Raw genomic sequence first — 15,944 nt, forward strand, 5'->3', positions numbered from 1 at the left:
TCCCAGGTAGGGCCAATGATCAGTCTTTTTTTGGCTTCTTTGGCTCTCTTCGAAGGCGGTCGCATTTTCTCTCCCTCTCCTCCCCCTGACCTTCCCTGCTTGGCTCCTATCATCTTGTCTTGTCTTGTCCTATACTTGGGACTCTCTCCGCACCGCTCTTCGAACTAAAAACCATGGATTTGATCACCTGGTCTCTCAACACAATTGACACCATCTTCTCGACGAGAAGCTTGGGTTCGGGGGAACCTGACTGTCCTGCCGGAACGTTCGCAGCTGGCTACTCGATGGACGCGTGGGAGAAGTGGCGAGTCGTGTGCCTGGCGGCCCTTTCCATGGAGGACATTGAAGACATCTACCTATTCGGAACCATGATTACAGGCTTTCTGCTGATTGGATTTGGCGGAACCCTGGTTTATCGGAAAATGAATGAAACGGTGACAGCTGTCAAAACCCCACTAAGGCTGCCCGACATGATTGAAGCGCTGGGCAGAGATGTTGGCACTCAGACTGTGGCTATACACGCGATATGGATAACATCCTGGCGGCTATATACCGCTATAGATCGCTGCAGTGAGACTCTCTTGCATTCCCTTCCCCCTTTCCACAGACACCTGTGGATTGTTGTCTCTGTCCAGGACCTTTTCAAGGCTGTCTCCATGGCAACGACAATCTTGCGAACTGACAATCTGTCTGATTGGGCCTAGGGGAAGGCGACACTCCAGGCCTACTCATACACAAACTTTCTACATGCATACACACACACGTACACATTACAGATATGCATTCACCACCCCACGACCCCCATCCCACGCCTTCGCCTGCTTCGTTCCCCCAGTGTGACAGGCGGGTCTGTCTGTGCGCCTATCTTGGCAGCTGGACCAGATGGCTGCTTGTTTGCGCTGGTTTACCTCCATCCCCCCACCCCGTTGCAAGTCTTGTTTCTGTAATGTTGTTGTTGCAAATGTATGTGCTTATGTGCTGAGGTTTTTTTCCTGTTCCCACACTGTACTTCTCTAGGAGCATAGTCTGGGGGTTGCCTTTTTTTCTCTCCTCCCCTCTCCTCATGTTATGCTGCAATTTCTCCCTCATTCTTGCCACTCTGGCAGGGGGACTGCCAATGGAAACTAGCCTTTTGGCTATAATTGGGTGCATTTACATTTATGTACACTGTCCCTCTTGATCAAATAAACAAATTGGATTGGATCAACAGATTTTGTATTTTTGTATAATCCAGGTATGTCGCTCCAAGATTGAAATAAGTATGTTGTGTGTGCATCATTGTTTCAATTGTTTACTTGTTTATTGTACGGTGATTTACATGTTGTTTTAAAGGGAAAGGGACAGAAGAGGTATGCCCGTCTCGATCCTGCCAACAGATTTTGTATTTTTGTATAATCCAGGAATAAATATAGAAAAAGCTAAAACTCTGTCTCCGTCCCTGACTACCAGATAACCGTTACACCAGGTTATTGGGATCAAGGTTAAAAAATAAGAGAAATGTTAATTACTTTAAGAAGTGTGTCATTTCATAAGGACAGTGCATGTTTAAGTAGTTTTGTAGGGATGGGGCCTAGAAAGCACGTTGATGATTTAGATGAGATCAGGTGAATTCAGGGAGATCCATAGATTTGAAGTCTCTTACATATTCAGCCAACATCATTAAGCCTACATTATAACAGGAACACCATCCTGATAGCCAGCAACTGAGTGCATCAGTGTTGGTAATCAGGGACGTGCACAGGAGGGGGCTAAGGTTGCGGGGGAGAATCTATTGGAAATGGGAATGGATTGTGGGTTTGCCGCAGACCTCAATTTATGTCGACTAGGTCCTCGTAACCCATCGGTCTTGTGTTTCCCAGGATTATTGCTGAAGGTTTGCTAGTAGGCTAAGTAGCGTTGGCTACTGCAACCGCATCTACTACCTGAGATTCACTAGCTAATGTTATCGAGCTAATTAGGTCTGCATTGTGGAGACACAATTCAAGTTCATTTATCCGTGCCTACAGACTAGACAGTAACATTTGTTAGTATTATACCCGCTGAATGAGGCTGAGGAGTAGCTAAACATACTGCATGCCGGGCATCAGACAGAGATAGGACAAGCGATGAGCCAGCTGTCCAATTCAGTGGGGAATAGCAGAAGGAAGAGATTCAAAAGAATTTCAGATATAGAAGTTATCTCAGAGTCAACGTAATGTCACAAGCAATTGTAATGAGGGCTGGCACTAAAATCATTAAGTTCAGAAGCAAATAGAAGCAGTCTCTCAGAGAGAGAGAGAGAGAGAGAGAGAGAGAGAGAGAGTGAGAGAATCATCAAATAATGTGTTACTCGCTATGCATTTTAACAATGTGTTTCTCCTTGACATTAGAATTACTCTTTTCACTGCAGAGTTATGTATCCACTGTCCACTAATTGACTTAAATACAACGCACTTGTTTTTAGCATATTTTAACATTTTAGTTTTAAAGCACTACCAAATCACAGTAACCTATTATTTGTTTGCATTTGTTATGGGGCTACACTCATTGTCATAGCAGGGGCAGAGCAAGCCTCACATACGTATTCAGATAGATTTGGGTTTTTCCAAAGTGTTCGCCCATCACTGCCAATCGAATTCTGTGGCAAAGCTGCCAAACAGGAAATGAGGTCTTATCTCTGTAATGCTTTGATGTATCAAAACCAAACTTGATACATGGACTTGGCACCCAATTTTGGGGAAGCTCAAAGAATTTGCGTCATCTGACCTCTGGGCACTACAATAAGCAAAAATGCATTTTGGCATTAAAATAAAAATTGGCGGTAAAGCCAGCAAACAGAAAGTGAGTCTGTGACGGTCTGTGACGGCTCTTTGGTGTTGCGGTCAGAGTGCATGTAGACCCGGGTTCAAGTCCGGTTGGGGTTACCACGCTCTCCCTTCGCTTCATGGTCAATTAACATAAAGTGCTTCTGGCAATGCCCTTGACATAGTGACATCAAATTTCCCTGGCAATTCTAACCTGCCTGGTCCCCCCCATCGCTGTTTGCAGGTAGACTTATTTTCATTTTGATTTTTAACTCATTTTATACACATTAGCTGACTTTTCCATAACACGAAAGTGCCATTTCAATAAACTATGCTTTGTAGAAAATCACCACGTGAAGATCCCCAGCCTCTGTTAATGTACCAGATATACATTATCATAGTAGTAACTGCATAGTAATTGCATCAGCCCATTTATCTACTGGCGCACCAGAAGAAGTCCTTATAATCCAGTATAAATTAATGGTTAATGGTAAATTATAATGCAGTATAAATGAATGGTTAATGGTAAATTAACCGTGTTAAACACAAAAATCATAGTGTCGTGTCTTTCTCATGACCCTAGTTTTTTGACCAATTTTGATTGGAAAAACAACTTTCATCAATCCATCACACGTACTTAGAAGCCTTCCTAAGCTCAAGTTGGCAGCTCAAGAAATGCATGTCTACATTAAATGTGAACAATTGTTTATTACATTTAAATGATCACTCATTTTTTTTTGTTGCAACATATTTCACACAATACGATTTTTGTGTGAAGACATCCCATACCAAAACATGTAATGTTTGTCATTGTATGAAGAGTCTTAATATAGTCTCAAATACTACACATACTATATCCACTGTGCCATGTAAATACCCCCCCCCCTCAAACTCAAACATCACACAAGAGTCCCAACAGTGGCCAAACACAAACATGTACAGACCACCATACTCATCTAGCAGCATACCCAAAATGTGGCATATGGCAGAAAAAAAAAAAACAGTTTGGAAAAAATGTATTAATATACACTCTTACATTCTTACACTTTGGGCGGTGTTGTGGACTTGTTATATTCCTGGGATAGTACAAGTCATCTGCTGGCATAGGCCATAATCTGCTCCTGTTGAGAACAAAAGAAAAAATATCCTTAAATGTGTTACTCTCTAGATATAGATTTACATTTTATCCAAAGCAACATACAAAGGAGAAGCTGAAACTATACAAATTAAGTACTTCATTTAGAACAGGGGTCCCCAACCTTTTTTGCACCACGGACCGGTTTAATGTAGGCATTATTTTCACGGACCGGCAGATAAATACAGCAAAAATAAAATAACGCGACCGGCATAAAAACGAATGTTTAAAGTGCATGAAAAATACAACTCACCATTGTACTGACTTGTACTTTATGCTATAAAGCAGTGGTTCTCAAAGTGGGGGGCGGGGGGCGCGCGATGTGACAGAGGGAGAAAAAAAAAAACGTCGGGGACCTATGACTGTTTAGTGAAAGCTCCCTCTGTGGCGAAATACAAAGGGTTGGACTGACACAAACAAATCAAATACACAGTTTCATTTCTGATCCACAAATTAAAATGGAGTTATCATTTGAACGCGAGTTGCACGTACGCCTCCGTGTATAAAAGTAACTGCAGGGACAATTCTGGCATTCATGAAAGTTATCTCATCTGGGATTCCTTTTTAACTTGGACCAGAATTTAAGAACGCTAAATAGCAGTGGTGAATCAGCCAGATTGTTCTTAAGGGCTTAATTTGTGAGAAACCGTTGGCGATTGCGTTCACGTCGATTCTACAGACATCCTTGGATTTAAATAATTATAAAAATAAAAAATATGAGAATATTTTAATCATTAACAATTACGTTTCACATTTAAATTCATGATTCTAATGTTCTAAAAAAGCACTACACGAACACTGCAAATGTAAGTGAATAACTAAATAAGCATTAAACTCAATCGCGTGGATATAGCCATATTGGAATAGAATGGACACATCTACATTACAGTATACCTCCACCTCTGCACTGGTGAAGTTAGGTCCGCTTTGACATGAGTTTGATCAGTCTGAAGTTGATTTCGTGTTGCTGTGGAGTCTGTGGATTGTGCACACGTCTCTTCAGGCCCTTTCCCCTTCGCAAAGAATCTCTCCAAGGACGTTTGTTACTCATTTTCGCTAGTTTGCGGGTTTATTTTTTGAGTAACGTATCACGTGATTGAGACAAGCGTCTTGACGTATCAAGAGGCACAGGCGAATGTTACGTCGGGGAAAATCCGATCGTTTTTCAAAATAAAACACCTTTCAGACTCTAATAATTAATACAACGGAAATTATATAAATAATGTATTCTTTCTTTGCGGCCCGGTAGGAAATGCCTCACGGACCGGTACCGGGCCGCGGCCCGGTGGTTGGGGACCACTGATTTAGAAGACTTTGAGTTTACCTAAAGTCTCATAGATACTGATGAATATGGCTCGTGAGAGTGGACCTGCAACCCGTACCAACCCATATGCAATTAATAATGAGTGATGAACATATATACTATGTGCTTTGCTGAATGATGCTTGATTCATGTCGTGCAATGATATAACCACTGTGTGCTCTCCTAATATGTGGTGTGAAACATGCTAAATAACTGTGTGTGGAAATTGCTTGAGTTATGCTTACACAAACCTATATCCATATATGCTTGCTGAAAAAGTGTGAAATATGAAATTTGCTTAACCAACAAGAATGTAAAGCAGAACAATGTGTACTTTGAGAGAGTTTGCAAACTTCACTGTGCTGTACATTGTGTAATAGTGGAGGGGGCAGGAAGGGGCAGGAAGGGGCCTCTGGGCCTGCGAGGAAGTGACACATGGGTCAGAGATGAACATATGTTGCTAAGAAGTGTCATGAAAAAGGGAGGTGGTTTAGAACGTGTATGCATGTGAGAGGGATTTAAAAGGCGAATGCAGTTTGTGTTCGAGAGTCTATTTAGTCTTGCGAGAGTCTTAGTAGTCTTAGAGTCTTTTGAGCTTTGACAATAAATACAAGAGAAATACCAGAGTCCGCGTCTGCGTCTTTCCTATGGACTGAGCTACCCCCGAAAAACATTCTTGCCTTAGTATCCCAGCCACGACCCCAGATCGGGAAACAAACAGGTCATCCGCAAGAATCCGAGACCTCTTGAAGAAATCGACTTTGGGACGGCTGGTGTGAATGGGTAAGACTGTCTGCTTTTCCATTTCAGGAAAAGAATACAATAAAGGTGACTGTGACTCCTTGTTGTATTTGGGGCTGAAACACACTCTATAGGGAGAAGAACAGTATGACATGATGATCCGAACTAGCCTGGTTTTTAGATAAGTGTGTCGAATAGCCATAAATATTAATTGTGAGAGCATTCGAAAGCTCACGTGTAAAAACACTCAGTTTGTATCTATAGGCGGACACAAATGATCTTATTCTTAATGGCGCCCAACGTGACGGCTATTAATTGATTGTTAGATACCGGGGTACATTTCTAATAATTGTAGTTAGTAGACCGAGTGCACGGACCTATCTGATTTCTGTTCCTGTTCTGTACACCTATCCGAGAATAGAAGAGCAATTTTAATACGTGGGAAAACAAGAAGCGTGTTTAAATTGGAAAGGCACTTTCGTGGGAACCGAATTAGCTACTTGTGTTCATTAGACGGTGCGCTTCTCAAATCTGATCTGGTTCAATCATTTTTAAGGAAGGAAAGTACACCCCCTTCGGATGATGGCCAATGCGGAAAGCGATTGGGAGAATGACTTGGATAGTCAACTCCCTTCTCTGATCGATGTAGCCGGTGACTTGGTATCTGAGAGGACGAGTAGTCCCTTTGACCCTTCTACAAAAGGGAACAAGTATTTTTTTGGTAATTGCTGATAATGCGGGTAATGACACCAGAATTTATCTAAGCAGGACAGCAACGGGCAAAGTCGTACAAGAGAGAATGGCTTTGTATTTTACTAACAAAAACCCAAAAACAGTGAGAATGGATAATGCGTCGCATTTTAAAAATGCTTACGTATTAGACTTCCTGGAGGGCGTAGGCGCACTGGTGATTTTCTCTATTCCATATAAACCAGAAAACAAATGGTGTGGCAGAGAGGGCAGTGCGTAGCGCAAAGGATTACATCAGAGCAAACTCACAGAAACTCTGGGATCGTACATCCCTCTCAGATCCAAGTTATACCGGATAATAGTTAAGAGCGTGTTCGCATTGAGGCGGGGCAGTTGCAGTACGAAATGTAACTAAAGGAGAAACGGATGAAAGGTGTTATTTTGATTTGTTAATGAAAAACTTATATTGAAATACTTTCGACCCAAGTAGCTTTAGTAACGGTTACTGGAAAGCCCCGGGCAGTGGCAAAACAGAGCGATTGACCCTCGTTTTTGAGCGCTGACCTAGTGCTGTTGTCAGGAAAAAGGAAAAATCATGTCATATATGGCTCCTGTGTGTTTGTTCCACGGACAGCTCGTGGTTTCATGTTTTTCGGTGGATAATCAAGTCCTGGTAGGCAAAGCGGTTCCTGGTTTACCAGAAGGCTCACTTTTAGTCTGGGATAAATATTTTTATTTTTGTTTTTAAGTTTTTGGCTGATTACGTTTTGTACCGTAATTTCCGGACTATTGAGCGCACCTGAATATAAGCCTCACGCACTAAATTTTTTAAAAATAATTATTTTTAACATAAATAAGCCGCACATGTCTATAAGCCGCAGGTGCCTACCGCAACATTGAAACAAATTAACTTTACACAGGCTAAAATGAATATCAAAACTAATACAATAGTTAGTTTTGCCAGTTAGATAAGTGCACTGTTGCTTTAAGAGCGCACAGTCGCAAGAGTCAATCAGAAGCTAGAACGTTAGATTGAAGACAGACGCTAGTTTGAAACCAGTGAGCTAAAGAACTTGAAGACTGGATTTGTATTGTTGTAAACTTTTATTTTAAAGTGTTTTGAGTTGTGTTCTGTCTACGCTGGTAGACTGTGGTTATTTTGACATTAGTTAAGTTATTGAGAGATACTGAGAAATCGCGTGGAGCTAAGCATCCATGCGGCTGCATCCATGCTAGCATCCTAGCTCCACAAAGCCACCGTAAACACAAAGCCACCGTATACAGTCACAGGTATCATAATCCATAAATTAGCCGCATCGTTGTTTAAGCCGCGAGGTTCAAAGCGTGGGAAAAAAGTAGCGGCTTATAGTCCGGAAAATACGGTAAGCTGTTTGTTTTCACAGGACCAGAGGGGGATAAGGGAGTCGAGGCCTCTTACTGGCCCTGTGGAACCAAACGAACAGAGAAAGTCGATTAAACCCCAGGCAGGAAGGATAGACGTGGTGAATAAGAAGAAAAACAAGCCATGGCCAGCCTTTCTGACTATACTGATCATGACCATCCTGGTTGTCATACTCTACTTACCGTGGGTGAGTCCTCGTAAAACTGTGTGGAGACTAGCGCCTACAGAGGTAAAGGAGTATACAGCTGGTGATGGTTCATGGATAATTCTAGAATCATATAAGTATCTGAAGGAAGTAGAGATTCCTATTATGTCGGAGTTACAAGTAGGATTGTTGGGGGCCAGGAACAGATCTCTGCTTGGTTTCATGGCATTAAGCATTTTGAAGCCTAATTGAGACTGGGACGGCCGACCCAGAAGCGATGATAAACAGTTGTTGAGATGTGATCAGACCCCATGGACAGATTCAGACCGCCCTCTATGCGAGTGGCTGAATGCTCCAAAATGGGAACAATACCAAAGTGCCAAAACATGGGACTGGATGAGTTTTATTGGATTATTTGATATAGAAAATAAAGCCAATACGAACTCTGATTGCCATGAAATCACTGGTAGCTGGTACACAGAGAGAGAAAATAAACTTACAGTAAATTTGTTATTAAAATGCTTAGAGCATAATTCACGAATCCTATTAGGAGTACTGACAAAAGTCTGCTTGCAATTAAAACAAATAATGTTGAAGGTAAAGCAGCCAGATAAAAAAGAGGAAGAAAGTGCTCTGTTGGGGGCAAGACAGGAAACTAGCACGTAAGAGGGCCCCTTTGGGATGAGATAAAGTGCATGGGGCACTGTTGAGAGTCACACCACGAGCATCTGCCTCTAAAGTGACATCCGACAGGTCCAGTGAAGCACTTCGAATTCCTGAACGCGAACAGACGGAAAATGGCGAACAATGGTACTACACCGAGGCCTTCGGATCAACAAGCCCAGGTAGTTGGGGAATGGCCGCATTTGGTGGGAAACTTGATGATGTCATGCATTCTAACCAGTTTCACGGTGGATAAGTTACCAGTATATTTAATATCAACAGTAATATATGGTGCATTGAATTTGGCTCGTTTCCTCACTATGGGCAGGAGATTGCCTAGCTCAACCATTATTTTTATAGGACTAGGATTGAAAGGTATAAAGTTACAAGGATGGAAGATAATTAATGTGGTTATGTTCATTGTTAGCCTTGTAGCAAATATGCTTGAATATTATAAAGTAATGCCTAAGTGGGCACGAATGCCTGGCAGATCATGGATAGCGATTGGTGTGTTGTCAGTGGATGTTCTGATTGTTTCTACGTACCTTGCTTATCTGAGTAAGACTCTCACGCACAGATCTTATGAACAGATAAGCGAAGTGGCTGTGAAACTGACTGGACTGGCACTGAGCGCATCAATATTATATATGCTTGGTTACCCATCCTGCCTTCCGCTGATAGCTTATAATTATTATACAGCTGGAAGAGAAAGGGTGAAACCACAATTTATGAATACATTCATGGCTGATATAGTATCAGAAAGAATGACCACTATTAGATAACGAATAACCTTTTCCCCTGCTTGTTATAGATTCCAGGCCATGCTGCATTGGAGGGAGATTCTGGAGGTCTCGAGCGCAATGAGGACCAGCCTGGACTGGACTCGGTTGTCATAAACAGGGGTGATGGTGCGGGCAGGAACTCAGAAAGCGGGGACACAGAGCAGGTTGGGCTTGGTGATCTAGTAATGGGGTTTAGTGATGATATGGAATATGGTGATGAAGTCGATACCTTAAGTATTGGAGCTGGTTCACCTCACAGATATTGTGAAGAAAGAGAAACTTGGACTCAAGATGAATATGTCGAGATATTGGTAGAAGCTTCTTTGGCACAAGAAGCGCTGCCATTAGAAATAATACCTGAGGCAGCCGAAGAAGCAAGCAATGTTGAACTGGAGGCGGAAGAGCCAGGAGTAGAGGGAGTGTTACGCAATGTGAGGCCGGTGAACCCTGTAAGGGGCATTGTTGCGACATCGGCTTTAGCAAACGTACCACATCTTATCCTCACTGGTGAGCCTACTCCTCGACCACTTATTCCGAACCGTACACCTGAAGAAGACGGGCTGGTTGTCACTGCCGCTGGGTCTGATTCGGCTAGATTAGACGTAGTTGTCGCTGAGTTAGCGAGACTCAGCCAGACAGTTGATGTTGCGCTGGGAGGCACAGCCCCCCTTAGACGGCGAAATAGACGGGCGAACCGGAGAGGAAACCAGAGCAGAAATTTTACTGCTGTCGTGAGTAATGTTTCTCAGGAGGCAGAGCCGCGACGTGAAGCAGTGCGGGTCTACAGACCCATGGAAGAAAAAAGAAAGCAATTTATAGGCGTGCAACAGCGAGATGGGCACGAACATAGAATAAAACTCGGTTTCGGGCGGTTGTCTGATCCACAAAGTTGGAAAGAAATTCACTATGTCAGATTGGGTGCAGAACACACGGTGCCTTGGATGAATGCGAGGTGGGAGAAAAGACGTGTGAAATCAATGTTGGAATGTTCTACTGAGGTCTATTGTTTTGATAAAGGTTGGGAAGGAAGAGAGGACCTAGAATTCACTGACATAAGACCAGCAATGGTGCGAGTGTTTCAACATGATGACAGCGGTGCCTATTGGGCTGCTGTAAGAGCTGATATGTCTCCCCCACCGCTTAGCCAAAGTGGAGAGTTCATTGGGAAATATACTGTTGGGTGCCCCTGGGGAAACCCTTACTGTGTGTGGGGAATCTTTCCTGGTGCGGGGTGGAGATGTTACAACCGAAATAAACATGTACCCGTTACTGCTGATGAAGTTGTGCAATCAGGGTGGGATGAGGAATATTGGGCTGCAAGAGAAACTGTGTCTGCTGTGAGATGGACTTTCATCCTGGAAAGAGGGTTTCTTCTTGAAAGCGACTGCGCGGAAGAATGCCTGGGTCCTGTGTGGCGCGGACTGATCGGACGAGGTGCTACGGCTTTTCGGTCCAAGAGGAGGGTGATGAATATGGCTCGTGAGAGTGGACCTGCAACCCGTACCAACCCATATGCAATTAATAATGAGTGATGAACATATATACTATGTGCTTTGCTGAATGATGCTTGATTCATGTCGTGCAATGATATAACCACTGTGTGCTCTCCTAATATGTGGTGTGAAACATGCTAAATAACTGTGTAGAAATTGCTTGAGTTATGCTTACACAAACCTATATCCATATATGCTTGCTGAAAAAGTGTGAAATATGAAATTTGCTTAACCAACAAGAATGTAAAGCAGAACAATGTGTACTTTGAGAGAGTTTGCAAACTTCACTGTGCTGTACATTGTGTAATAGTGGAGGGGGCAGGAAGGGGCCTCTGGGCCTGCGAGGAAGTGACACATGGGTCAGAGATGAACATATGTTGCTAAGAAGTGTCATGAAAAAGGGAGGTGGTTTAGAACGTGTATGCATGTGAGAGGGATTTAAAAGGCGAATGCAGTTTGTGTTCGAGAGTCTATTTAGTCTTGCGAGAGTCTTAGTAGTCTTAGAGTCTTTTGAGCTTTGACAATAAATACAAGAGAAATACCAGAGTCCGCGTCTGCGTCTTTCCTATGGACTGAGCTACCCCCGAAAAACATGGCCTTCTTGCCTTAGTATCCCAGCCACGAACCCAGATCGTAAACTCAAACAGGTCATCCGCAAGAAGCCGAGACCTCTTAAAGAAACATCGACTTGGGACGGCTGGTGTGAATGGGTAAGACTGTCTGCTTTTCCATTTCAGGAAAAGGATACAATAAAGGTGACTGTGACTCCTTGTTGTATTTGGGGCTGAAACACACTCTATAGGGAGAAGAACAGTATGACATGATGATCCGAACTAGCCTGGTTTTTAGATAAGTGTGTCGAATAGCCATACATATTAATTGTGAGAGCATTCGAAAGCTCACGTGAAAAACACTCAATTTTTATCTATAGGCGGACACAAAGGATTTTATTCTTCAATACCTGTGGATTTCCATTGTACCAAGCTGCCATTCTCACAAACAGAGGTTTGATAAAGAGTTTTTGTGTAATTTACATGTCATTTTAGAATTGCAATCATAATCATTCAGTGCTAAGACATCCCGGCGCCAAAATGAGTTTCAAAGTGGTGGGTGGGGGGTGGTGGGCGTTGTCTACAAGAACACAGGGTTAGCTTCGATTTGTAAGGGACCTGGGAGCATCCTCCTCTGGGGAATTCAAAAAACATTCTGACAGCTAAATGCTCCATTTTGATGCTGTTTGAGACAGAAACAAGACAGCAGACATCCCACCCCACAAAAACTCATTTCAGGGAGGTAGCGCCTGCCCTTGGCCACATTATTATGTTGTGGTCCCTAAAAGAAATAAAAGCGTGAATCCAAATAATATGGGGGGCACTGTGGCGCAAACAGCAGCCCCGACCACATACGGGCTTGAACGCCACGGGGACACGGGTTCCATATACGGGCTTGAACGGCCACGGGGACACGGGTCGAATCCGACCCGCTGTCATTTCCAGATCCCACTCCCCACCTCTTCTCTCCATCTCATTTCCTGTCCACACCTTCACTGTCCTATCTGAATAAAGGCAAAAAGCCCAAAAATATATCTTAAAAAAATAAAATAAAAATAATATATATAATAAATTATACCATCTTACGTAATACTTGATACTTGATGAATACGTGATTTTGTCTAATCTGTAAACCAAGTTGGGTATATGCCGATAATGTGACATTAAATGATGTACTTATATTATTCAATTCATGGAGTCGATTTTCTATTCTATTCCAACTTTAAGCAAGTGAACAGGGAGTTTCTCCTCATCATGTAGAACAATAGAACAGCTCCCTAGCAGCTAGCCAGCTAGTTTCAATAACGTTAGCTATACAAATGGCAACTCACTCACCTCAACATGTCTTTTATAGTAATTTAACCCACCATGGCCAATAGAAAATTCACTGTTGCAAACAGTGAAGCGAGCAACACTGTCATTATTATTATATATTTGTTTAGCCTTTAATCAGACAGGATAGTGAAGGTAGACAGGAAATGAGCTGGAGAGAGAGATGGGGAGTGGGTTCGGGAAATGATCGCAGGTCGGATTCGAACCCGGGTCCCCGTGCTGCCCAAGGCCATGTTATTCTGCCAGATGTTTTCCTTAAGAATCTTAATGTAGTCCTCTCTTCTCATGATGCCCTTTACTTTGACAAGGTTGCCTGGCAACACCCCAAAAGCATTGCATTCCCACCACCACGCTTGACCATGGGGATGGTCGCCATGGGGATGGTCACCCAACAACCCCGTCCTATAATCAATACCCTGCTATCTCCACCCAACAACCCCGTCCTCAGCTCCTTGTCTGTCCTCTTCTGTCTGTCTGCTACCATCTCTTGTGTTCATTTTCTTTGCTTTGTATATGTGCACGTACATTAGTATTAGCAATAGTAAATGTATGTGTGTATGTGTATGTGTATGTGTTTGTGTTTGTGTGTGTGTGTGTGTGTGTGTGTGTGTGTGTGTGTATGGGTGTGTCTGTGTGTGTGTGTGTCAATGGGTGTGTCTGTGTGTGTGTGTGTGTGTGTGTGTCTGTATGGCTGTGTGTGTGTGTGTGTGTGTGTGTGTGTGTGTGTTTGCTTATGAGTCTGTGTGTGTGTGTGTGTGTGTGTGTGTGTGTGTGTGTGTGTGTGTGTGTGTTTGCTTATGAGTCTGTTTTTGTGTGTAGGACATGCGAAGGAATCAAAGGCGTGTGGCTGAGCTGAACTCCACCATCCGGAAGCTGGAGGATCGTAACACACTGCTGGGCGAGGAGAGAAATGAGCTGGTAGGAACCTGGACGTGATATTGAACAACCTTGTGTGTGTGCTGCTGGACTTACTGCCATTGTTATGCGCACAATACTCTCAGTTATGTCTCAGTACTTTTGATCTCCCAAATTGGCCCAGAAAATAGTAAATGTACAAAAGCTGAAGCCTTTTTTGTCTAGATGCAGAGCCTCAGAATGTGTGTGTGTGTGTGTGTGTGTGTGTGTGTGTGTGTGTGTGTGTGTGTGTATGTGTGTGTGTGTGTGTGTGTGTGTGTGTGTGTTACCATGTTTTATATGTTTCTCTATTTTCAATGATTCAATGTGCTTCCATGTTTCTGTTTTCTATTCTTTGGCAACACTATTTTATTCAATTGAAAAACTGAATTTGATTGATTGAAAATGTTGCAACCATAAAAGTAGGGGCAAGCCGTGGGTTTTATGTTTGGGCCTTCAATTATTAAGTTATTATTATTATTATTATTATGAAACATTAGGGGGTACCGGGAGTGTCACACCAGAGAAATAAAATACCGCTATAGTGATTAAATGCACACTTTAAATTTGAGTGCAACTATATCATGCGTTTACTGTTTTAAGTTTGACATATTTCTCTTAAATTTGCAGATTTACTTTGGATTCGCGTCTATATAAGGAGAAACATTTCATTTCAGGAGAAACATTCTCCCATTCTTAGTGTATCGCCCCTAGAACACACAAAACAAGTCAGTATGAAACTACTACTTGGACTAAGTATTCATTCACACACTGCATAACTGTTTCCAGGGTCAAAAATAGTGTGAAAGTACACATCATCACATACTATATGGGGCACTGCACACATGACCTGCCCTCAAATGTGCCTCACATGTCTCAGAGTAAACTTGGAGCTAAATTTAACCTGTAGAGCTGTAGTTAAATGACAGGCATGCTCTTAAGGTACAGGCATATAATCAGCAGTGGACATGTAAAGGGGGGGGTGGAATAACATGGCATGAGAGGCCACATAAGGAACATAAGGAGAAGTTTGGAGCAATGGTGGATAAACATCCAAAATGGACAACAGACAACACTTTAAAAACAATGAACAAAGCCTGATGCAAAGGGTTTAAAGGACATGGAGGAGGAGCAATGTTAGCCCAATGAGGGTAGGACCTACCTTCAAGAGAGGAAGGGAGTTAGTAGCCTGGAGCCCAAAGGATCTCATATGGGGGTAGGACCTACCTTCAAGAGAGGAAGGGAGTTGGTGGCCTGGAGCCCAAAGGATCTCATATGGGGGTAGGACCTACCTTCAAGAGAGGAAGGGAGTTAGTAGCCTGGAGCCCAAAGGATCTCATCAGCACAAAGGGCAGAGTGTTGTTTGAGTAGAGCCGCTTTAACAGGTCGATGGTGGTCATCATGGGCAGGTTGTGGCGCTGGCGCTCCGTCTCATACTCCAGGAGGTGCTGCACGTCTCCTGAGGCAAAGAGAACAAGATGGTGGATAACAGAGGAATTTGAAACACAGTAGTACAACATAAGATGCACAAAGTGAAATTAAATAGTGAAATAATAGTGTCCTCAATCAAATAAATGTGAAATGAAATATGCTTTTTCTGATGTATGTATGTTATGTCTGTCTGTCTGTCGTTAAGGGCACGCACAAGTAGCTCGTAAATATCTTTATAAGACGTCACTGAGCTCAAAGGTCACACATTTTACACAAAACAACAATCAAAGCCTATTTTTATTTTAGAGTTCTTTCTTTTACTGTGGAATGTCAGCAGTAGTGGGAGATCTTTCCATATCTTGGAATTTTCAACACTAACTTTAACAAAAAAGACAACGAAATGTACAAAAATGCGCAAATATTTGAACAGCACTATGACCGGAAATATTTATAATAACATTAGAAAAACAATATGTTGGCTTCATTCAATAGCGTGGCCGGCATATATTCTATCCAATAATAACTCACCCAAGTCTTTCCCATTAAAAGCTGCTTGACTGAGGGTCTGTGTTAGACAGGCCACATCCCCGAAACCAAGA

At 42.7% G+C, this 15,944-nt stretch overlaps 1 protein-coding gene across 1 annotated transcript in view; it reads right to left on the reverse strand.

Annotated features, from left to right (window-relative positions):
- Window positions 1-3,471: 3,471 nt before the first annotated feature.
- coq6 (coenzyme Q6 monooxygenase) overlaps window positions 3,472-15,944 on the reverse strand; it is a 32,455-nt gene continuing 19,982 nt past the window's right edge. The window contains exons 10-12 of the mRNA XM_031572703.2: window positions 15,874-15,944; window positions 15,207-15,373; window positions 3,472-3,904 (exon numbers count right to left, since the gene is read on the reverse strand). The exon at window positions 15,874-15,944 is cut by the window's right edge and continues 45 nt beyond it. Coding sequence (XP_031428563.1) covers window positions 3,875-3,904; window positions 15,207-15,373; window positions 15,874-15,944 — 268 coding nt within the window. The 3' untranslated portion in view covers window positions 3,472-3,874. The remainder of the gene's footprint in view (window positions 3,905-15,206; window positions 15,374-15,873) is intronic.

Source organism: Clupea harengus, chromosome 8, assembly GCF_900700415.2.
Source record: "Clupea harengus chromosome 8, Ch_v2.0.2, whole genome shotgun sequence".
Classification (NCBI taxonomy): domain Eukaryota; kingdom Metazoa; phylum Chordata; class Actinopteri; order Clupeiformes; family Clupeidae; genus Clupea; species Clupea harengus.